Genomic DNA, 24,106 nt, shown 5'->3' on the forward strand with positions numbered 1-24,106 from the left:
CATGTAGTGTGAACGCCACAACTGAAAGACTCGCAATTACAGCACGACCAGTCGTGTAGTGCGGACGGCACAAAAACCTGACGACTGAAAAGTCGTGTAGTGTGAACCAGGCTTTACCCGGGTTTTCTCGCTTAACCCGCTTCTTGGAACACCCCCTCGGTCCTCCATACTTTGCCGCTTGTGTGCGCTGCAGTGACTTCGCGGGCTACCGTTGCATTGTGGGGAATGTAGTATTTGTGCGTGCAAAACACCAGCGGGCGGCTGTGGCCTGCGGGCCGGTTCTAATAGTAATTAAATATCATCCAGGGGGCCATAGATAATCAATTCGCGGGCCGGATCTGGCCCGCGGGCATATGTGTTCTAGAGCCTTCATTTGCCCATCACTAGCATCTAGGCTTGTTACAAACAGCTACGCCCACCTGTGACACTACCTTTATAGGTGCTCCGCCTTGTGCATTCCACGGCATCCTCAGCAGGACAAATTTAATTAAACAAATACAAAACACACACACAAACATCCACAGAATATAAATACATCAACACACAAAACCCAAATTAAATTAATCCGGTGGATTTAAACTCTGTGATGATCCTGGTCATTTACATACATATTCATTTTCTGCATATGCAGACATTAATATTTCTTGCTCAAGCGGTGTAAAATAAATTGATCTCTTTTTCATCATTAGCGTCCATGGTGAATCAGTTTTTCGACACACCAGTGAGAATGCATTTTAACAGGTAACGTGAACGCGCTTCAGCTGGGTTTAATCTACTCAGAATCAACTAAACTAACTGTGATCAGCTTTTGTGGAACCGAAAACTCTGACTATGATACGGCGAGATTAGTCAACTTTGAGTTCCGGTTTGAGTTTAGAGTTTGTTAAACCCGCTTCGTGGAATACCCCCCGGGTTTATTTGTTCCTCTCGCGAGATCTGGAGCAACATCCCGAATCTCCCGCATGCGCATTTAGCCCAACGGATCTAGAGCTGTTTTATCTGTGTTGGTGTTGGGAAGCAGCATCAACGCTGATCAGTCAGAGTTGAACATTTGGTTCACTGTTGGGTTCATACGCGAGTGTGAACGCTAAACCAACCCGGACTAAAACGCCACGGTGTTTAATGTGCTGCTTTGGTCCGGAGGGAACCGAACTGCGAATATAAACGCACCTTAAATCTCGCCGCCAGCACCAGTCACCTCAGTTTTCCTGACCAAGATTTAGCGGACCTGGTAGGTAGCTAGTTAGATAATTCAGCTCATCTACCTGGCTAGCCGTCTTTACACAACACTGTCCTGAAAGGATGTTCAAACAGACATGAGCGGAGTATCAGGAACTAGTCGTGTTTTGTTGGAGATGGGTTCTGCTTAAAGCACCAAGAACATTAATCTGAAGTTAGCGAGCTGGCTCTCCTAGCGCGGTTAGCCGAGTCACAGCTGTTGTGTCAGTAGCTGCAGTTTCCTCAGAACAATAATGGAAGTTGAGTTTCTAATTTGATTCAGCAGATACTGGACTGTCGAGTTCATTCACTAACAGTTGACTACATAACTAAACTATCTTTTCTTTTACCTTAGATGTTAAACGTTTCCTTTAGGATTCTGCCTTATTTGTACGGTATACGTTAATGGTGAACGAACTAGCGAGATACTGAATAAATGTCACTAGTTACTCTAACTGAACTGCTGATTGACAACATGTATTGGTTATACAGTTATACGTTATGATTATGAAACCATGAAATCATTTAACATGGTTATCATACATCGTTTATATATACAGTAATGTATTTCATACAGCAACATGAAAATGTTTGGGCTTCCATAGTTAATACGTCTATTCCTGTGATTATTTATGTGAGTAAGATGACCAGATATCCAAAATGCATAAAGTTAAAGATGACGTTTAATATTTTATTACTGTGTTCAGGCATCCTGCATGGTCAGCACTGAACCTCACATTTGTCACCACAGCTTGTAAACATTTATTTGAGATGTGTACACTGTAGGGTAGAACAATGCACAGCTACTCCAGAGTCTACTACAGCCACTTTATTGATGGATATTTTCAGTAAAAAGTACATGATTGGTCTTTCTATAGATCCTATGAGCAGATCTCTTTGAACATTTATTGGTCATCCAGACCTCAACATTTCCTTTGTTGTTCCATATTTACTGACATTTCAGTAAATTTCAGTGACATTGTGGCCATCAGTTATTTTAAAGTTAAAAGCTCTGTGCAGCTGTCTAAAGGACTACTCATTTTTGGGAAAGGGTGTGTGGAGTCAAAGTGATTATAAAGCTATGAAATTCAAATCATTTCACAGCATTTCATATGAAATTCAAAACATTTCATAGTGTTAACAAGCTATTTAACCTCTTGGTAAAATTATTTCTGTTAAATCTCTTGGCCTGTCCTAACTTGAAAATATTTCATTTTGAAATTATACAGAACAATAATACAGTAAACTTGTTGAAATGCTGTGCAAAGTGTTTCATCTTAATTTGATGCGTTTTAGAGATCCGCTCCTCTTATGATCACTTAACCATGGAAAATAACAGGAATTGTGACCAGTGGAGTCCAGATGTTTGCATGCCGCTATGTTTGTTCATTGTATGAAGTACTATGTTAATGAAATATGAGCTTGAAATAGAATGTATGTGTTGGTTCTGCATGAAGTATTTTGAAATTATTTGTATATTTGATTTATCTATAATAATTTTCAGTTCCAAATAACCTTGGATAAAGAAGGTGGCTTACTTGTGAAAATGAGCTCTTGTGAAGAGGTGAGTTAGTAGATAAAGGAGTCAGTGTGTGTTGATGGGTTTATCAGTATAAAATATCACCCAACCTCCATTCTGCTATCCTATATGCCTGTTTGTACGCCTTGGAGTCCAGATATTACTCTTTATAGAAGGCGTTTGGATATTAGATAGTAAACATGGCATGTGAATTTTTAAGTTTTCAGGTTGGTTCATTTTTCCATTACATCATTGTGGCCATATATGACCCATATTACTATAACTCATAAACCATGTAGCCTAAGTGATCAACTCCTAATCTGAAATGCTTTTAGAGATTGAGGTTCTTGTGAGGTATGACGAGGGGCGCTACACTATACACTATACTCATGCTGCAGTCCTGTTATGCACAATTCAAACAAGTAATGGATCTTGTATGATTCAGAACAGTGAGCTAAATAACTTTGTAATTGCATCTTATGACAAAAGGTACACTACCTGACCAGCAATTAACCATTTAATTCTCTAAGATGTCTTATTTTATTTATGTCTACTGACCAAAGACTGGAACTGACTGGAAAGTATTGCTTACATAAAATACTACACATACCCAATCTCAGCAAGTGATCTAGTTCAATGATCTGAATCATTTTGCCAATACAATTTCTTTTGGGCCTTTAGTGCCTCATAAGTAGGCTTGACATAAAAAAAAGAACAGTTCATGCATTCATATCAAAGGTCAACCATTTGCTCAAAACAACTTATTGGTTATCTTGGTCTGCTTAGGCCTGTAAGGCCTATTCCTGCGTGAACTCGCAATCACCGCTTGTGTCTAAATTTTTGAGTGTTGTTTTTAATAAGTAGAGATGGCATTCATTTTATGGGACGTTACCAACTGGAATCACTGAAACAATTATTACTTTATTTATTTTTTTAATCTTCTGCAGGTTCATGTTGACTTCTGCCAACAGTTTCCACAACAGTTAACTGAGGTAAAGGAACAGTCTTTGTCAGTATTTGTACACATTTGTAGCAACAAATCACTGCTGTCTGGAAGTATAGCCTTCTTTATCAACTCTATTGTAATGAACAATAGTTTGGGCTTTTTAGGTCAGAATGATGCCAATTACGTATTACGTATCACTAGATCATTAAATGGAGTGGAAATGCAAGTTATGTTCTGTGTCTTTAGATGCCAGGGCAAAATTGTTTATTCAATATTATTTGCAGCATAGTGATTATTCAAGAGTTAATCCTCTTCCATGTATGTATGATTGTAATTTTCAGTCACTTAATTAATTGAAAAATATTAACACATGTTTTCAACATTCACTGTGCATTATGTTAGCTTTGTTTACCATGTAGGGGCACTTTGTAGTTGCACAATTACACACTGTCCTCCTTTCAGCCATTCAGTACCTCAACAGGACCAGCACAGAGCAGCTGGTGGACATGTTGGTCACCTTGTAGTTATAGTCAGAGATGATGGCTCATCTGTTGCTGTACAGTATGTGTTGGTCACTCTGGACTGCATGTTTTTGGGTGGTGAACTTCTCTCTGTCCATCTGTAACACAGCTGCAATTTTGATCCACTCACACCTGCACCACGTACACTAATACATCACCACCATGGTAATGTCGCTGAAGTGATGAGAATGATCCGCCACCCAAATAATACCTGTCTGTGGTGGTCCTTAGGGTGTCCTGACTATTGAAGAAATTAGGTGAAATGAGGATGAAGTATGTAGAGAAACAAATGGCTACAGTGTTTAATCATAGAACTACAAAGAGCTCTTACATGGTAAACAAACAATTAAATGAACAGTAAGTGTAGATTAAGAAGGTGGTCATGAAATGTTATTTAATGTATTTTATTTATTTATTTTACAAGTTTGCAGAGTTTATTGGGTTTTACAGCGTGCAAACAGCATAATTCAACTCCCTCTGAGTTTGTTTCATGAGTTTTGTTCCTTGATCATTACGTCTGTAAGGATGTGAAGACAGAGGCCTGTACCACTGCAGATGAGGAAGGGACATCAATCTCTGTGCACCTCAGCACCCCTATGGACCACCAGAATGGAACTGTCCAGAAGAAGCCCAGATCCCATACGTCAGGTTAGCATATAAATGTGGCGGGTGTGAGTATTGAATCTTTGTGTGTATAGTGTTAATCCAATCTTGGGCTCTGTTGTACTCTCACTGATGAGTTTATATTGCAAGAGGTATCTTATGGAACAGTCTTCTCTCTCTCTCTCTCACACACACACACACACACACACACACACACACACACACACACACACACACACACAAACACATCCAGTTATACCTGCTGAAGTTCAGTGGACTGATCAATCTTCCACTAGTTCTGAGCGATAAGTTGTACATTCATGGTGATATGAACAAGCACGATAAACACATTGCAAAACTCGAGGAATAAGAAAACATCACATGTCCATTTTCTTTCTTATTTGATCTATGAAATGAAATGTTCACTCCATTTGTCCAATTATATTAAGTCCTGATTTGCCGTTCGCTGCCCTCTGATTGGTCTACTTTTCATAGGCCTTTTTAGAATCATTATCATCACTGAAGGGTACGTGGCCATCTTGCATTCTTTTGTTTTTCTTCATTTCTTGTACAGTAGTATCATAAGTGGGGCGGCACGGTGGTGTGGTGGTAGGGCTGAACGATTTTGGAAAATAATCTAATTGCAATTTTTTATCTATAAATTGCGATTGCGATTTAAAATCGCGATTTTTTCCCATTGTTCCACTTCAGGAAACTCTGTTTCGGCATTTTTTATACAGCTCAGATACAGGGTTGCGGGGGGGTGTAAACAGAGGCGGTCTTTGCATAGAGGCGTTGCTAGGCAATTGCCTTGGGCCCCTCCCACTGTAGGGCCCCCTTGTCTAGCTAAAGCCAGGTTCACACTACACGACTTTTCAGTCATCAGGTTTTTGTGCCGTTCGCACTACACGACTGGTTGTGCTGTAATCGCAAGTCTTTCAGTTGTTGTGGCTTTCACACTACATGACTGATCGGTGACGTGGGCTCACGAATTAAACAACTGGGGAATCGCCGACTCATCTGGCTGCCGTCCAAAAACACGAGAACACGAAAATGAAACACTCGCGAGAACCAGCAACACCACGAAGAAAATAAAAACAACGTACATGTGCTCCACGTTTTCGTTATTATTATTATTTTTTTTTTACCGTTTAACCACTCCATAGTCCCAAATTGCCAGAATTATTTCATCTCTCCGTTGCAGTGAACATAGATATAGTCAATCGCATTATTTCTCCAGTGCTGTCACAATAACTTAAACACAGTCTTGTAGTAAAGTTGTATGAAGCTAGACGCTGCTGTTGACTCACAGTCGCCGACTGGGCTAGATATGAAACATGCTAGATATCTGCCGGTCGTCTGCGATGAGTTGGCAACCATTCGGCGACGGCTCGGCGAGCGTCTTTCAGCAGTTCACACTACACGACTGAGCGAGTGCCGAATGATCCCCGATTTGCGTCTGACCACAGTTTCTGTCGGCGATCTACAAAAACAGTCGGCGACTGAAAAACCAGCCTAAAATCTTGTAGTGTGAACCTGAACTTATTTCTCGCATATTAATGTTGATGGGCCCCCTAGCTAAATTCGCCTTGAGCCTCCAAATTGCTAAGTCCGCCACTGGGTGTAAAATGGACTAAATTTAAGTATTATTATTATATCGTGATCGATCGATCGCCTGTGGTTGGCGCCAGAGCGAACTACTAATTTTTTAGTCTAAGACGCTCAATGCGTGAGAGTTGGCAGCCCTGCAGGTATAGCAACTTGGCTAAAATATGTGCGTGAGGGCATTTGGTAGCGCATATCCAGTGTGTTTAACAAAGCCATGAAGCCGGGCTTGTTCACTATATTAACGGGCATCATGTCTTTCACTATGAACTCCGTTACTGCCCGAGTTATTTCAGCGTGCCGCTTCGAATTACATCCATAAGGAGTTACACTTTCAAACGGTTCGGTCAGTGAACCCTGTCTGCTGGACCGCGGTCAAGCTATCCGCGCTTTCGCAATTCATCCGCGCTTTAAATCTTATTGCGCCTATATGCGTGATTTTACGGTATTTCGCTGCTCACCGCATACTAAAGCTGTATAAGCGCAGAGAAACACTTTGGCGTATTTGAAGATGCAGCACTGGTCGTTGGCATTTTAGCCTTACAAATATCATACGAGGCTTTGTGGTGTTTTTTTAATGCTGAAGGTTTGTAGTGTTTCCTCGCGTAGTAGCGACAGTAGCAAGGCATGTTTTGCAGGGTACCTGACGTTGAGCAGCATCTTTTTAAAAGCCAAAGTAATTTCACACAACTTATGTGCTGCCCCTCTTTGGTATTAGACTTTCAGTTGTGTCAGCTTCTGTCGAGCCTGAAGCCGTTGTGCAACAAGTTAAAGTGCGCTGTGTTAACTTCACTTCTCCACCTCCCTGCCTCCTGCTCGGGTTTGCTCCGTTCGTCCTCGGCTCGGCTCGCTCCCAAGTCACGTGACCAGTTTAAATCGCAGCCTGTGCGATTAGACAAAAAAAAAAAAAAAAAAAAAATCGCGAAATTATCGCAAATGCAATTAATCGTTCAGCCCTATGTGGTGGTTAGCACTGTCGCCTCACAGCAAGGCGGTCTGGGTTCGATTCTCGGTCTGGGCTGCTCTGTGTGGAGTTTGCATGTTCTCCCTGTGCCTGCGTGGGTTTGCTCCGGGTACTCCGGTTTCCTCCCACAGTCCAAAGACATGCGTGTTAGGTTGATTAATCACTCTTAATTGCCCATAGGTGTGAGTGCGTGTGTGTGTGTTGGCCATGCGGTGGACTGGCGACCTGCCCATGGTGTACCCTGCCTTCGCCCGGAGATGCTGGGATTGGCTCCAGCCCCCCCGTGACCCCGACTAGCGTGATTAAGCGGTTCAGATAATGGATGGATGGATAGTATCATAAGTTCAGTTTGACTATGAAAATAAAATATCTGCTTCAGTTTGTGCATTTTAAATTTGGTGCATCAAATATCAAAAAGTGTTTGAGGGTGTAACTCTTCCTCACTAAAGGAGTGGTGCACCAAAGCAGACATTTACATCTCATTCTCCTGTATGATGTCCTGTACTGAAAACTGTTTGACATGCAATTTTTTTGTCCAAATTCAACAGACTTTTCTTCTCTTGACAGTCATGTACGATTTTCCAATTATTGTTAGCACATCACATTTTCAGTTTAACTGTACTGTTATTGTGTATTGTAGTGCCCTAATGTTAAAGCTTTAGCAGTCTACCTGTTATATCTTTAAATGAGGTCTCTCTGGGTATCAGTTCTTTCCTTTCTTGTCTCCTGCTATTCCAGACTCTCAGAAGCAGCGATCTTATTTCAACGATACATGTGAGGTTCACGGTTCACCTGTCATCTTCCCAGGTACACCTGTTCCTGTGGGGGTCACAGATCCAGCCAGAGAGACACTTCCCTCTGGTCTGGAGGTTCGGAAGTCCAGTATTCCTGATGCCAGATTGGGAGTGTTTAACAAGGGTCAGACTATTGCGGTCGGTACACACTTTGGGCCCTACCAGAGAGAACTGATGGACAAAGATGAGGCCATGAACAGTGGATTCTCCAGCATGGTGAGTCTCTTTCATAATATTATGTATTAATTATGTAGTTAATAATTAATACTAATTATTATTAGTAATAATTAATTAATCAGCGATGTATTTGAAATGTCAGTTAGCATATAACATAGAAACAGCTATGTCATCAGAGCTCCTTTTTAAATGCTTAATATCTGCTGAGTTTCATGTAAATGCTGCAAGCTTGTTATGTTGTAACCAACACATTTTAGTACTGTTGTCATGACAAGAGACAGGCAGTTGACTTTGTCATACTGTAGTAGTATAATATTCACACTGAATAAAGTGTGTTCTTATACAGTACAATATTCACACTGAATAAAGTGTATGTTCTTATACAGTACAATATTCACACTGAATAAAGTGTGTTCTTATTAGTGGTGGGCCGTTAACGGCGGTCGTTAATTTGATACTCTTCTCGGGCGATATAAAAATTATCGCCGTTAATCTATTCTTAAATTTGGGTTGGGAACTGGGTCAAAATGGGTAAACAAACTAGGATGACTTTCAACTTGATAGTTTAGCTCGGCTGTATTCCTAACTAAATTGCACAGTATGGGCGAGAACGAGTTTTTAAACCTGTGAATTACAAATCGTACATGTTTTTACATGGATGCAGCCACGAAGTCGCCAAGTTTACGTTCCTAAAAATGAATTTTCCATGAAGCAAAGTGTTACCGGAGCGGAGCTTGGAGCGGTCGTTTTCTGCATGGTCCTAGCGCTAGATTCGTCGCTATTTAAATATTTCTTTTTAACCGTTAAAACTACAGAGGACCAAAACTGACTTTTGAAAATGACGTCCGTGAGGTTAAATGTACTAAATGTTGGCTTACATTTCAAATATCATGTTTAGCTGAATAAACATGTTATTTAATGTACAGTATGTAGGCTTACAAATTCATGTTTAACTGAATAAACCGTTGAACACGAGTAGCCTACATTTTATTGAGCATGTTTTTTTTTCTTCAAGTATCAAAGTAGAACAGCTTCCTCAAGCAGTCATTGATGCATTTTGGAAACAGGAGATGAGCCCCTGGTCTAATGCACCCTCTGTATTAAGAAACCCTATCTCAAAAACTGACTTTGTCATTACTTGGGTAGCACGCATATGAGCCATTTTAATATAGATTAATCTAGATTAATTTCAAGATTTCAGTGAGATTAATCTAGATAAAAAAATTAATATATGCCCACCTCTAGTTCTTATACAGTACAATATTCACACTGAATAAAGTGTGCTCTTATGTAGCTCCTTTAATTCCCAGACCTATTTCATGTAGTTTTCCTATAGCTTCTGCTCTACTTTGTTCCTGTAGGACTTCTTGGACTCAGCATGTCTAACCTTGAGTTCCCCCTGTATATGCCTGAACTATGTACTAGCTCTGTCTCTGAACACCCTCTTCTTTTGGTTGAGGAGCTTCTTGACATCGCTAATAATCCACGGCTTGTTGTTCGAAGAGCAATATACAGTTTTTGTAGCAACAGTAACCTCCATGCAGAAGTTTTAGTAGTCTGTTATATAGTTTGTCATATGTATTGTGATATATATAGTTTGTCATGCCATATATGACCTGTATTACTATAACGTATAAACCATGTAAGTGATCAAATCTTAATCTGAAACTCTTTTAGAGATTGAGGATTTTGTGAGGTATGCCAAGTTTGGTCCAAATCGACCTGGCAGGGGCGCTACAGTACACAAAAACCTCTAAAATCATCAAAACACGCACTTCAATCCTGTTATGAAGAATTGACAAGTAATGGATCTTGTTTGATTCAGAACAATGAGCTAAATAACTTTGTAATTGCATCTTATATCAAAACATAGACTGCCTGACCAGAAATTAACCATTTAATTCTCTAAGACCTCTTATTTTATTCATGTAATATCAGTATAATGGTACTTGGGCTCAATCTACTTACCAAAGACTGGAAATGACTGAAAAGTATTGCTTACATAAAGCACTACACAAACCCAAACATACACACAAAGTTTATCTCAGCATGTGATCTAGTTCAATGATCTGAATCATTTTGCCAATACAATTTCTTTTGGTCTTTTGGGCTTTTAGTGCCTCATAAGTAAGCTTGACATTAAAAAGAACAGTTCATGCATTCATATCAAAGGTCAATCATTTGCTCAAAACAACTTCTTGGGCTGCTTAGGCCTGTAGGGCCTATTCCTGCATGAACTCACAATCACTGCTTGCGTCTATATTTTTGAGTGTTGTTTTTAATAAGTAGAGATGGCATTCATTTTATGGGACGTTACCAACTGGAATCACTGAAACAATTAATAATTAATTAATTTTGTCATGACATGTGGCACTCACAGGCCTGCAGCTATTCAAACTTACCGCACCAACATTCTTGAGAACAAACGACCTTCCTTCTTTAGACCCTGTCCTAACAGGCTTCGCGTCAAGGAGAAGTTTGGGTCCCTGTTCGAGCAGACAGCCACTCCAGACATTCACAGATCTTTAGGGTGTTCACTAGGAAGCACAATTTTTGAGACAACCAAAGATGATGACAAGATAGGGCTCTCTGTGGAAGACAGACTGTTCCTAGAGCTTATGGATAAAGAGATGTTCATGGACAATACAAACAGCTGGGTTGCTCCACTTCCATTCAGAACACCTCGCGAACGCCTACCTCATAGTCGTGACCAGGCACTCACAAGGCTAGCTTCTGTCCAACGCACTCTGGAGAAAAAACCTGAAATGAAGAAACACTTTGTCGCCTTCATGCAGAACACCTTCGACCGTGACCATGCTGAGCAGGCTCCTCCTCTCCCAGCTGGGAAAGAGTGCTGGTATTTACCTCTCTTTGGAGTTTACCACCCGCAGAAACCTGGCCAAATCAGGGTGGTTTTTGATTCAAGTGCGAAGAGCCATGGCGTTTCACTCAATGACGTCCTGCTGTCTGGACCCGGCTGTTGCTGTGACCGTGGACATAGAACAGATGTTTCACAGTTTTGTTGTCAGGGAGGACCACCGAGATTTCCTGCGGTTCTTCTGGCACAAGCACAATGATCCTGCCAATGACCTCTGTGAGTATCGCATGAAAGTTCATATATTTGGCAACAGCCCTTCTCTTTCAGTTGCCATATATGGGCTTCGACGCGCTGCATCTCACGGCGAAGAGGAATTTGGCTCAGATACGCGCTGCTTCACGGAGAGAGAGTTCTATGTAGATGATGGGCTTCTTTCATGACCCACAGCCGGTGAGGCGATTGATCTATTGAAACGGACACAGAAAATGCTTGCCATATCCAACATCCGTCTCCACAAAGTAGCATCCAACAGCAAGGAAGTCATGGAAGCATTTCCTGCCGATGATCGTGCAAAAGAGCTCAGAGAACTCAACCTAGATGATGATGCAACACCTATTGTTAGGTCCTGATATGTACTATCTGTTAGGTCCTGATATGTACTATTCTCTTGCGGGAGCGAGATGAGTTATTACTGTACACATTGTACTAATCTCTTGCGGGAGCGTGATGAGATATTACTGTATGATTGTGCTGTTCTCCCGAGGGAGCGTGGTGTGCTGTGGAATGTGTGTTGTGTTGTAATTTCTTTCAGGTGCACCCGGGATGATGGGGTCACATGGCTCTGGGTGGTGCCTGACAGGTCAATCCACAGCTTCCTATAAAAGGCTTCCTGGAAGTGAAGACGGCAGGAGAGAGTGGCAGGCTCTCCTCGTTTGATCTCCCTGTTTTGGGGATGACTTTGGATATATGTATATATACACATCTGCTAACCGTAATCGAGACCTGTTAGACTGCCCCTTGTTCTTGTGTGTGTGTGGTGGACTGTGTCTCTGTTTTTGCTTAGTTGTGTTTGTTATGTAAGTGTTCTCTTTTATTTTCTTGGTTGTTGTTGTTGTGTAGTTTAAAAGATGTCGCTTAGCACCAGGTAGGGTAGGCCGCTGTTTGTTTTGTTGTTTAGCTTTCTTTTCCCGTTTTCAGCGTGGCCTACCTGAAGTCAGTGGTGCTAAGCCAATGCTTGTTCCATCTTGCATTTTCATGTTGTCCAAATACACATTATTGAATCGGTTAACGTGTTGTCGGTTCCCCTTTATTGTTTCACTCCTCGATCACTCCATCATTCATTCGCTGCTACCGTCTGACCTAGACCGGGCGGTAACAATTGGGGGCTCGTCCTCCGTTTTGGTGTTTTTCCCCGGTTTTCTTTTGTGTTTGGTTCGTCTGGTTGGTGTTCTTTCTTGTGGCGGTGGGGTAGTGTGTTTGGTGTGCTAGTTATGGCGCATTTTGACTTGACGGAGTTTTCATTGTTTCCTACCCTGGAGCAATTTGATAAGTGCCGGAAGGCGGATCTCCTTCTCATAGCTGAGTTTTTTAATGTGACCGTACCGCGGGATGCTTCAAAGAGGGACATTAAGCAGGCTTTGGAGCATAGTCTTGTGCGCGACGGCATTTTGCCTGATCGCGGTGGCGTTCCGAGTTTACTTCCGCTGCCGGGTGAGTCCGTAGCGGATGACGCCGGTGAACGGGTAGGTAGTGTACATGTGGATTCTGTGTTGGGTGTTTCTGTGACTGATCCTATGCTTGCGATAAAGTTAAAAGAACTAGAGTTGGAGATAAAGCGACAGGAGCGCGAGGTTGAGTTATTACGTGTTCGTGCTTTGCAGATTGAGGCGGATAAGGAAATTGCATTGAAACGGCTGGCTATGGATGCTGGGCGACCTGTTCCGTTACCACGTAAGACTGCTCCGTCGGCTGCAGGCAGTCCTATTCCGGGAAGTTCCCCAGAGCCTCATATGTGCTCCCCGAGAGCGCGAAGAGATATACCGGTACCCTTACCTCGTTCTGTCTCCGCCCCTGCGTCTTTTGATGTTAGTCGACAGATCAGTTTGGTTCCTGCATTTAGGGAGCAGGAGGTTGATGCTTATTTTTCCATCTTTGAGCGAATTGCAACAACACTTCAGTGGCCCAAGGAACTGTGGTCTCTTATGCTTCAGTGTAAACTGACAGGGAAGGCTCAGGAGGCATGTTCCTCTCTGTCACTAACACAAAGCATAGATTATGACATGGTAAAAGCAGCTGTGCTGAGGGCCTATGAGTTGGTGCCTGAGGCATACCGACAGAATTTCAGAGGCTTAGTAAAGAACCCCAACCAGACATACACTGACTTTGCGAGGGAGAAGTCTTTATTGTTCGAAAAATGGTGTACCGCCAGTAACGTCACAACGTTTGAGCAATTAAAGGAGTTAATCCTGATCGAGGAGTTTAAAAATTGTCTTCCTGAGAATGTGGTGATTTACTTAAATGAACAGAAAGCCTGTAGTGTGGCAGTGGCGGCCACGTCCGCTGATGAGTTTGTCCTAACACATAAAACTGTGTTTTCTCCTTCATCTCGCAGCAGGTGTACGCCTCCAAATCGAGGTGTTAAGAGTGTTACAGTTACGTCTTCGTCACCGTCGGAAGCGGCTAGAGACACTAGGCAGTGTTTTTACTGTCATGCACCAGGACATGTAATCGCCGCTTGTCCAGTGTTGAAGCGTAAGGCGTTGCGAAATCCAGGCGCGATCAAGAAAGTGAACGCTGTGAGTAGAGTTCCTTCGGTTGTTTCCTCGGTTCCTGACGTGGACCCCGTGTTTCAACCGTTTATTTTTGAGGGATGTGTGTCTTTGTTGGAGATGAGTGAGCAGAAACGACCTGTAAAGGGGTTGAGAGATACGGGTGCTTCAGTTTCGTTAATTTTGAAGTCTGTACTGCCATTTTCTGAGGAGTCGTACTGTGGCACCGATGTCCTCATTAAGGGAGTTGAGCTTGGAGTTTTGCGGTTTCCCCTTCATACAATGTTTTTAGAGGCAGCAACATTTACGGGGACAGTTAAGGTCGCGGTTTGCTCGGAACTACCGGTAAGCGGAGTTTCGTTTATATTAGGCAATGACATAGCGGGTGGTGTAGTGTTGGTTCCGGAGGTTGTCGAACAGCCTATTACTGACGTTGCTTTGGACACACCTGAGTATTTTCCCGCTTGTGTACTGACTCGGGCACAGGCTGCCAAACTTGGTGAGGTTCCCTTACGGGACACTTTTATGTCCAAGTTATCTGAGTTAAATAAACCTGTTGATGCCCTTGATTCTGCCTCTCCTGTGGAGCACCCAGTTACTACACCTGCTGGTGTGACGGCATCACATGCCCAGCCTACGTATTCGGATACTGAGACTTCGATGTCTGACCTTTTGTCGCGGGCAGATTTAATTAAAGCACAGAACACAGACCAAACGCTAATAAAATGTTTTGAGCGTGTTGACAACGGGAGCTTTTCGCCGGAGTACCAGAACGCGTACTTCATTCGGGATGGGGTATTATTACGAAGTTGGGTTTCCCCTAAAGAAGGGCATGAGTCGGTTACACAGATGGTGGTTCCACGTCAGTATCGTTCACACATTTTATCTTTGGCCCATGATCATCCTTTGGCAGGCCACTTAGGCATTCGAAAAACCACACAGCGTGTTTTGCAGCATTTCTTTTGGCCGTCGGTTTCTAGTGATGTGGCGAATTATTGCCGTACATGTGATGCATGCCAGATGGTTGGTAAACCAAACCAGGTTACTCCCCCGGCTCCGTTGTGTCCCATTCCTGCAGTGGGTGAGCCATTTGAGAGAGTCTTGATAGACTGTGTCGATAGTCTTGATAGACCTATTCAACGAAGCCTAGGCCTAAGGTGGAACTTAACCGAAGACACTTTCACCTTCCAAATGACCAACACAGCCAAACCCTACACACGGAGAGGTGTCCTAGCCACCATCAACGGTCTATTCGATCCACTGGGGTTTGCTGCACCAGTCACAATTCAGGGAAAGAAGCTGCTCAGAGAACTCTCAAGCAAGACTCTCCTCTTCCTGCAGACAGGGAGGCTGGATGGAGTGCATGGAGAGATTCTCTCAGTGATCTTCAGCAGTTACAGATTCGAAGACCTTATGCTGCTACCTCAGTTTCAATGGCTACAAGGAAAGAGCTACATGTTTTCTCTGATGCTTCAGTGAACGCTATTGCAGCTGTTGCCTACCTCAAAGTTATTGATGTAGAAGAGAATCCTCACGTCGGGTTTGTACTGGGCAAAGCAAAACTAGCTCCACAGTCTGCGCACACCGTCCCCAGATTAGAACTGGGTGCTGCTGTTCTAGCTGTGGAAATTGCAGAAGTTATCACCAGTGAATTGGACATTGAACTGAATGCGGTTGAATTCTACACAGACAGTCGTGTAGTCCTTGGATACATTAGTAACCAGACTAGGAGGTTCTATGTATATGTTGGCAACGGTGCAACGTATCAGAAGATCGTCAGCACCCAAGCAGTGGCACTATGTCCCCACCAACTGTAACCCAGCCGACATAGACACCCGGTCTGTGTCTGCAGCCATGTTGAGTGACAGCGCTTGGCTAAAGGGGCCTGCCTTCTTGTCACATGCCAACAGAGACGCAGACACGGAAGCCTATGAACTCATTGACCCTGATGTGGATGTGGAGGTACGAGCAAGAGTTACTCACCTGCTCACCAATCGACCTCAGCTTGGATGTCAGAGGTTTGAACGGTTTTCTTCATGGAAGAAGCTAATCAGGGCCATGAGCTTGCTAGTCCACAACATCAGATCCATCAAGAACAAAGCCCAAGATGAGACATGCCGTTCATGGCATTACTGCAAGCAGCCACGCAGCGTTGAAGAGCTAGCAAAGGCAGAAAAGGCAATCATCAAAAGTGTGCAAGAGGAAGCCTTCAAGGAAGAACTTACCTGCATAGCCGGCGGAAAAGACATCCCCACACACAGTCCTCAGTACAAACTTAGTCCCTACTGTGATGAAGAAGGAATGCTGAGAATAGGAGGACGGCTCAGACATGGCGATCTAGAATATAAGGAGAAACAACCTCTTGTTCTTCCAGGGGGTCACGTTGCAAAACTATTTGTAGGGCACTATCACCAGCAAGTGATGCACCAGGGCAGAGTCTTCACAGAGGGAGCAGTGCGTTCTGCTGGATATTGGATCATTGGAGCAAGAATATTGATTAAGCATGTCCTGCACAACTGCATCATCTGCAGAAAACTTAGAGGCAGAACAAACACTCAGCTGATGGCAGACCTACCACCCGATCGCTTGAGCATGGAACCTCCCTTCACCTTTGTGGGTCTAGATGTGTTCGGTCCTTGGTCAGTTGTCACACGGCGCACCAGGGGGGGGGGTATGCAAACAGCAAGCGGTGGGCTGTCCTTTTCACGTGTCTTAGTACACGCGCCATCCACATTGAGCTGATTGAGTCGATGGACTCCTCCAGTTTTATTAATGCCTTCCGGAGGTTCACCAGCTTGCGCGGACCTGCCAAACAGATACGATCAGACTGTGGTACCAATTTTGTTGGCGCTTGTCGGGAGCTGGGGTTTCTGCAGACAGACCCGAACATGTCCAACATCAGAAGGTACCTCGGAGAAGAAGGTTGCACGTGGGTCTTTAACCCGCCTCATTCCTCTCACATGGGAGGCAGCTGGGAGAGAATGATAGGGATATCTAGACGCATCCTAGATGCAATGCTTCTTCAGTCCAGCCATGTTCAATTGACACATGAGGTGCTTTCCACTCTTATGGCAGAGATAACGATTATCAATGCCAGACCACTTTCCCCTATCACGACAGACCCAGACTCACCTTTCCTGCTTACACCAGCGATGCTCCTCACCCAAAAGGTCTGCGTTCCTCCTCCTTTTCCAGGTGGTGCAGACGGAAAAGATCTGCACAGGCAGCAATGGAGGCAGGTGCAGCACCTTGCGGATGTGTTTTGGAACAGATGGAGACGGGAGTATCTAGGGACGCTTCAAAGCCGGGGAAAGTGGCAGACCGACCGTCCGAACCTCCAAGTTGCAGATTTAGTGCTGCTGAAAGACCAGCAAGTAAATCGTAACGAATGGCCAATGGGACTCATCAACGACACCTTTCCAGACAAAGATGTTAAGGTCAGAAAAGTCGAGGTCAAGATATTCAAGAATGGAGCAACTAAGACCTACCAAAGACCTGTATCTGAAACAGTGCTTCTCATGTCTCACAACGATCTAGAGTCACAGGACCGTGTTTAGAGACCTTAATTGTGTGTTCATGTAATATATAGTGTGCAATTGTAGTGGTATCCCACAATACCAGACGGGGAGTGTCATGACATTGAAATGTTTGGGGTTCTGACGCCACCCTGGTGTCTTCTAGTAAAAAATCCATTATTAAGCCTACCTTCGACTGATGGAACTTTCTGTGATGTCATTTCTAGCTCGAGAAGAAGTTCGTTTTTTCAGTTAATTTAAACCATCACAAAGTGAAGAGGTGCTCATCCTTATAAGCCGTTCTTGCCCTTGAGAAGGCTTTGCTTGTAAGTGGATATTGTTTATAGTTTTATGTAAAATGACCAATTCATGCCTTTATGAGTCTATATTGTTTGTGTATAGATAGAATGCCTGACGATTTTCGGCAAGTCATGTAGAGCTAACTAGTATGTTCGTTTCTGTATGTAATTCGTATGCTACTGAAAATGTATGTAAGAAGATGCAGCGAACACACTTCTATGTACATTTCTGTTTGTTTAGTTTTACGAGAGTGAAGGAAGAATTCTATGTATCTGAAGATTGAAGTAAACGTTCAAAACTCGCTTCTGCCTCAGAAATTCTTTCCATCGTTAGCTGTCTGTCTAGTCAAGTGAATGGGCGCCTGACGAGGACAGAACAAATTTATTTTTTATCTTCTGCAGGTTCATGTTGACTTCTGCCAACAGTTTCCACAACAGTTAACTGAGGTAAAGGAACAGTCTTTGTCAGTTTTTGTACACATTTGTAGCGACAAATCATTGCTGTCTGGAAGTATAGCCTTCTTTATCAACTCTATTGTAATGAACAATAGTTTGGGCTTTTTAGGTCAGAATGATGCCAATTATGTATTACGTATCACTAGATCATTAAATGGAGTGGAAATGCAAGTTATGTTCTGTGTCTTTAGATGCCAGGGCAAAATTGTCTATTCAATATTATTTGCAGCATAGTCATTATTCAAGAGTTAATCCTCTTCCATGTATGTATGATTGTAATTTTCAGTCACTTAATTAATTGAAAACTATTAACACACGTTTTCAACATTCACTGTGCATTATGTCAGTTTTGTTTACCACGTAGGGGCACTTTGTAGTTGCACAATTACACACTGTCCTCCTTTCAGCCATTCAGTATCTCAACAGGACCAGCACAGAGCAGCTGGTGGACATGTTGGTCACCTTGTAGTTATAGTCAGAGATGATGGCTCGTCTGTTGCTGTACAGTATGTGTTGGTCACTCTGGACTGCATGTTTTTGGGTGGTGAACTTCTCTCAGTCCATCTGTGACACAGCTGCACTGCTATCTGATCCACTCACACCAGCAGCACGTACACTAATACATCACCACCATGTTAATGTCGCTGAAGTGATGAGAATGATCCGCCACCCAAATATTACCTGTCTGTGGTGGTCCTTAGGGTGTCCTGACTATTGAAGAAATGAGGTGAAATGAGGATGAAGTATGTAGAGAAACAAATGGCTACAGTGTTTAATCATAGAACTACAAAGAGCTCTTACATGGTAAACAAACAATAAAATGAACATTATGTGTAGATTAAGAAGGTGGTCATGAAATGTATTTGTTTTATTGATTTATTTTACAAGTTTTCAGAGCTTATTGGGTTTTACAGCGTGCAAACAGCATAATTCAACTCCCTCTGAGTTTGTTTCATGAGTTTTGTTCCTTGATAATTACGTCTATAAGGATGTGAAGACAGAGGCCTGTACCACTGCAGATGAGGGAGGGACATCAGTCTCTGTGCACCTCAGCACCCCTATGGACCACCAGAATGGAACTGTCCAGAAGAAGCCCAGATCCCATACGTCAGGTTAGCATATAAATGTGGCGGGTGTGAGTATTGAATCTTTGTGTGTATAGTGTAAATCCAATCTTGGGCTCTGTTGTACTCTCACTGATGAGTGTATATTGCAAGAGGTATCTTATGGAACCGTCTTCTCTCTCTCTCTCACACACACACACACGCGCATCCAGTTATACATAGTGAAGTTCAGTGGACTGATCAATCTTCCACTAGTTCTGAGCGATAAGTTGTACATTCATCGTGATATGAACAAGCACGGTAAACACATTGCAAGACTCGAGGAATAATCATCACATGTCCATTTTCTTTCTTATTTGATCTATGAAATGAAATGTTCACACCATTTGTCCAATCATATTAAGTCCCAATTGGTCGTTCGCTGCTCTCTGATTGGACTATGAAAATAAAATATCTGCTTCAGTTTGTGCATTTTAAATCTGATGCATCAAATATCAAAAAGTGTTTGAGGGTGTAACTCTTCCTCACTAAAGGAGTGGTGCAAAAGAGCAGACATTTCCATCTCATTCTCCTGTATGATGTCCTGTCCAAATTCAATAGACCTTTGTCCTCTTGACATGTATGATTTTCCAATTAATGTTGGAACATCACATTTTCAGTTTAACTGTACTGTTATTGTGTATTGTAGTGCCATAATGTTAAAGCTTTAGCAGTCTACCTGTTATAGTTGTAAATGAGGTCTCTTTTGGTTATCAGTTCTTTTCTTTCTTGTCTCCTGCTATTCCAGACTCTCAGGAGCAGAGATCTTTTTTCAATGATACATGTGAGGTTAACGGGTTTACCTGTCATCTTCCCAGGTACAACTGTTCCTGTGGGGGTCACAGATCCAGCCAGAGAGACACTTCCCTCTGGTCTGGAGGTTCAGAAGTCCAGTATTCCTGATGCTGGATTGGGAGTGTTTAATAAGGGTCAGACTATTGCGGTCAGTACACACTCAAAAACGTTTATTTGAAAAATATCCATTACCATGTCACACATGGAACCATGAACCAGCTAGTATAAAATTCACTCTGAATAAAGTCTGATCTTATGTAGTACAACGCTGAATAAAGTGTGTGTTTTGAGATCCTTTAATGTGAGTGCATCAGTTGCCAATGATTTATTTTGCTTTTACAAATGTTTTGTGAGCAACATGAATTTAATTTTGTTTTTGCAGATATACAAGAGCAACCAGTGTGATGAGTACATAGGTGTGAAGAGAGAGACGCACTCTAATTGGATGAGGTACTGGATGCAGTACTGAAGTCTGCAGTTCATTGGCTGTTGATTGTCTGTTATAAATAACTGAGTTGGTTATAAATCCTCCTGCAATCTTATGCTTCCCTCTCATCATGGTGTTTGTGTTTTCTCTCAGATATGTGAATTGTGCTCGTAATGATGATGAGCAGAATCTGGCAGCCTTCCAGTATTATGGGGAGATTTTCTACCGTTGCTGTCGACCCATTGAATCAGGACAGGAGCTCCTGGTGTGGTACGGAGACAAGAACGCTGAAGATATCAACTTCTCATTTGACTTCCTCTGGAACAAACAGTGTTCTACAGAAGGTTGTGATTTTATTTTACTCATTTAATCTTAAATGTATGATATCAGGTCAGAGTTTGCCCTACTTTAGCACATTTGATGTAACATTTTAAATTCAGAAATCAAGCTCACAATGTGAGTTTGGGGCCTTTGAACTACAGAAACTGTGTAGGTCATTGTGTTATCAGGATAAACATGACTGAAAATTTGCTGAGGTTAAGACATTTACAGGCAGTTTTGAGTTTTTGTTTCATTATTGCGCTTAAATTTTATTTGACATAAAATAGTATAAATATTGATCATTCCACTCCTAAAATTTGTCATAATTATAATACCTTTCACACTGATGTCTTTTTCTCTCTAGAAATGAATGGCGTCCATTCGCAGCTCTTCTCCTGCCCTGTGTGTCCATTTTCCTACACAACTCAAGTTTACCTCCACAAGCACATCAGGAATTGCCACCATGAGGATTTTGTCAGAATGCGGAAATCAGGAGAAATTAAAATTGAAAAGGAGAGATTTCACTGCTCAGAGTGTGGGAAGAGTTTCAGTCAACAGTGTTATTTCCGAATTCACCAGCGCATTCACACAGGAGAGAAGCCGTATCAGTGCTCAGAGTGTGGGAAGTGTTTTCATGGAAAGAGTCATTTCAAACAACATCAGCACATTCACACAGGAGAAAAGCCATATCTCTGCTCAGAGTGTGGGAAGAGTTTCATTCAAAAAGGCAGTTTCCTCCGACACCAGCGCATTCACACAGGAGAGAAGCCCTATCAGTGTTCAGAGTGTGGGAAGTGTTTTACTGAACAAGGTAATCTCCACCAACACCAGCGCATTCACACAGGAGTGAAGCTGTATTACTGCTCAGAGTGTGGGAAAGGTTTTAGTCAAAAGATTAGTTTTTACCAACATCAGCTAATTCACACAGGAGAGAAGCCTTTTCAGTGCTTAGTGTGTGAAAAGGGTTTTATCCTTCAGATTGATCTTGAAAGACATAATCGCATTCACACAGGAGAAAGGCCATATCACTGCTCCGAGTGTGGGAAGACTTTCATTCAACAGTGTCATCTCCGAAGTCACCAGCGCATTCACACAGGAGAAAAGCCGTATCAGTGCTCAGAGTGTGGGAAGCGTTTTAATGAAAAGAATCATTTGAAAGAACACCAGCACACCCACACAGGAGAGAAACCGTATTATTGCTTAGAGTGTGGAAAGAGTTTCACTCATGCGGGTAGTCTACACCGACACCAGCGCATTCACACAGGAGAGAAGCCGTATCACTGCTCAGAGTGTGGAAAGAGTTTTAGAGAACATAGTAATTTCAAACAACATCAACGCTCTCACACAGGAGAGAAGCCATATCACTGCTCAGAGTGTGGGAAGAGTTTTAGTCGCCCAAAAACACTTTACATACACCAGCGCATTCACACAGGAGAGAAGCCGTATCAGTGCTCAGAGTGTGGAAAGAGTTTTAGAGAACAGAGTAATTTCAAACAACATCAACGCTTTCACACAGGAGAGAAGCCATATCACTGCTCAGAGTGTGGGAAGAGTTTTAGTCGCCAAAAAACACTTTACATACACCAGCGCATTCACACAGGAGAGAAGCCGTATTGTTGCTCAGAGTGTGGAAACAGTTTCACTCAACTGGGTAATCTCCTCCAACACCAGCGCATTCACACAGGAGAGAAGAAGCTGTATTGTTGCTCAGATTGTGGGAAGAGTTTTTCTAAACAGAGTACTTTAAAACGACATCAGCGAATTCACAAAGGAGAGAAGCTGTATCACTGCTTAGAGTGTGGGAAGAGTTTTTTGGCACAACACATTCTTAATCGACACCAGCGCATTCACTCACAAGAGAAGCCGTATCATTGCTCAGAGTGTGGGAAGAGCTTTACTGAACAGAGAAGTTTCAAACAACATCAGCACATTCACACAGGAGAGAAGCCGTTTCACTGCTTAGAGTGTGGGAAGAATTTTACAGCACAGAGAAGTTTGAAACAACATCAGCGCATTCACACAGGAGAGAAGCCATTTCACTGCTTAGAGTGTGGGAAGAGTTTCACTCAACAGGGTAATCTCCGAACTCACCAGCGCGTTCACACAGGAGAGAAGCCGTATCAGTGCTCAGAGTGTGGTAAGAGTTTTTCAGCGCAACACACTCTTTCCAGACACCAGCGCTTTCATACGGGACCCAATTAGGTAGCAGTCAAAAACACATTGCATAAATACCTTCAAAACACACGACATGAAGAGCTTTTACCCACACCACATGCTTTTTTTGTGTGCTGAAGTTCCAAGTATGCCTTTTACACTATGAAATTGTAAAGCATTGGTGAAAATGTGAAGTAGTCAATAATGAATTTGTTTTTAGTTACTGTTTAACATGGGGAAACATATCTATGTATCACTGCCACAGAAAGTGATGTCTATGACGTAAAAAGTAAATATTGATATTGTAATTGAAGGATCGTGGTCTATATGATGTAAACTAAGCAGTGTTGTATAAAGTATTAGAGACCCATATTTCAGTAAAAGTACAAGTACAAGTAAAAACTGACTTGAGTAGAATTTGAAGTGTTTTTTAAAAACTTAAGTGTGACAGAAATAATTGATTATTGACTAATCATCATTGATTAGATCATGTTTAGTTATTATAAGAGGTCATTATGAACTTTATGATTTAGTACATGTCCATTCTGATTAAGCAGAAGGACTACAATAATGAAGTAGTGTGATTCAGTGTAACCATGTTTAGTTCATATTATGCATGTGTGCTATACTGTGACCCAGGTCAGGGAGAGTGCTGAGGGTAAGAGCACTCTGTTAACTGGTAGTCACTAGGCTACTATACTTGGGTCATTCAGCTTTCTCTGTGTTCAACTGATACATCAGTTGCTTCCGCTAACTCTAGGGAAGTCCATATTAGGAGATACACACGTGAGACAAAGTAGCCTGCTGGACGCCTATGTTTTGGAACATGCTGTGCTAAAGATAACCTGCCTGTTAGAACTGCTGAATTGTATTTAAGATTGTATATAAGCAGGGGGACTGCCCCCCTGCCTTCAGAATTGTCATGCTTGAATGAGACTCTCATGTCTGTCTGTCTTGTGTCTGTCTTGTATCTGTCTTTGTCCTATTTATATATATTTATATTTTTGTAATAAATTAATCATTTAACCATGTCTGAGTCCTCATCCATTTCCAGAAAATTTCCACGACAATTTGGCGTCACGAACAGGATCGGCGAGAGGCAC

At 42.4% G+C, this 24,106-nt stretch overlaps 1 protein-coding gene across 7 annotated transcripts; it reads left to right on the plus strand.

Moving 5' to 3' along the window:
- Window positions 1-238: 238 nt before the first annotated feature.
- Window positions 239-24,032, plus strand: LOC143484155 (uncharacterized). Of its 7 annotated transcripts, XM_076982735.1 has the most exons (11): window positions 284-1,231; window positions 2,723-2,782; window positions 3,685-3,729; window positions 4,729-4,852; window positions 8,184-8,386; window positions 18,150-18,194; window positions 19,192-19,315; window positions 20,125-20,249; window positions 20,484-20,551; window positions 20,682-20,872; window positions 21,214-24,032. In XM_076982735.1, exons 2-11 carry the CDS (start codon window positions 2,765-2,767, stop codon window positions 23,049-23,051), a joined length of 2,781 nt encoding a protein of 926 aa, XP_076838850.1. In that variant the 5' UTR covers window positions 284-1,231; window positions 2,723-2,764; the 3' UTR covers window positions 23,052-24,032. The 7 variants fall into 7 exon arrangements, 5 of the variants coding, with proteins under 5 accessions (XP_076838850.1, XP_076838851.1, XP_076838854.1 ...); XM_076982736.1 differs by lacking the exon at window positions 2,723-2,782 and having other exon boundaries at window positions 286-1,231; XM_076982739.1 differs by lacking the exons at window positions 284-1,231; window positions 2,723-2,782; window positions 3,685-3,729; window positions 4,729-4,852 and adding an exon at window positions 17,676-17,774 and having other exon boundaries at window positions 8,256-8,386.
- The last annotated feature ends 74 nt before the right edge of the window (window positions 24,033-24,106 follow it).

The sequence above is a fragment of the Brachyhypopomus gauderio genome, chromosome 20, assembly GCF_052324685.1.
Source record: "Brachyhypopomus gauderio isolate BG-103 chromosome 20, BGAUD_0.2, whole genome shotgun sequence".
In the NCBI taxonomy this organism is placed as follows: Eukaryota; Metazoa; Chordata; class Actinopteri; order Gymnotiformes; family Hypopomidae; genus Brachyhypopomus; species Brachyhypopomus gauderio.

Excerpts from the sequence above, each read along its gene's own strand:
- LOC143484155 (XM_076982735.1), top strand. Across the intron at positions 3,730-4,728 it reads TTCCACAACAGTTAACTGAG|GATGTGAAGACAGAGGCCTG; the intron begins GTAAAGGAACAG and ends TACGTCTGTAAG. Across the intron at positions 4,853-8,183 it reads GCCCAGATCCCATACGTCAG|GTACACCTGTTCCTGTGGGG; the intron begins GTTAGCATATAA and ends TCATCTTCCCAG.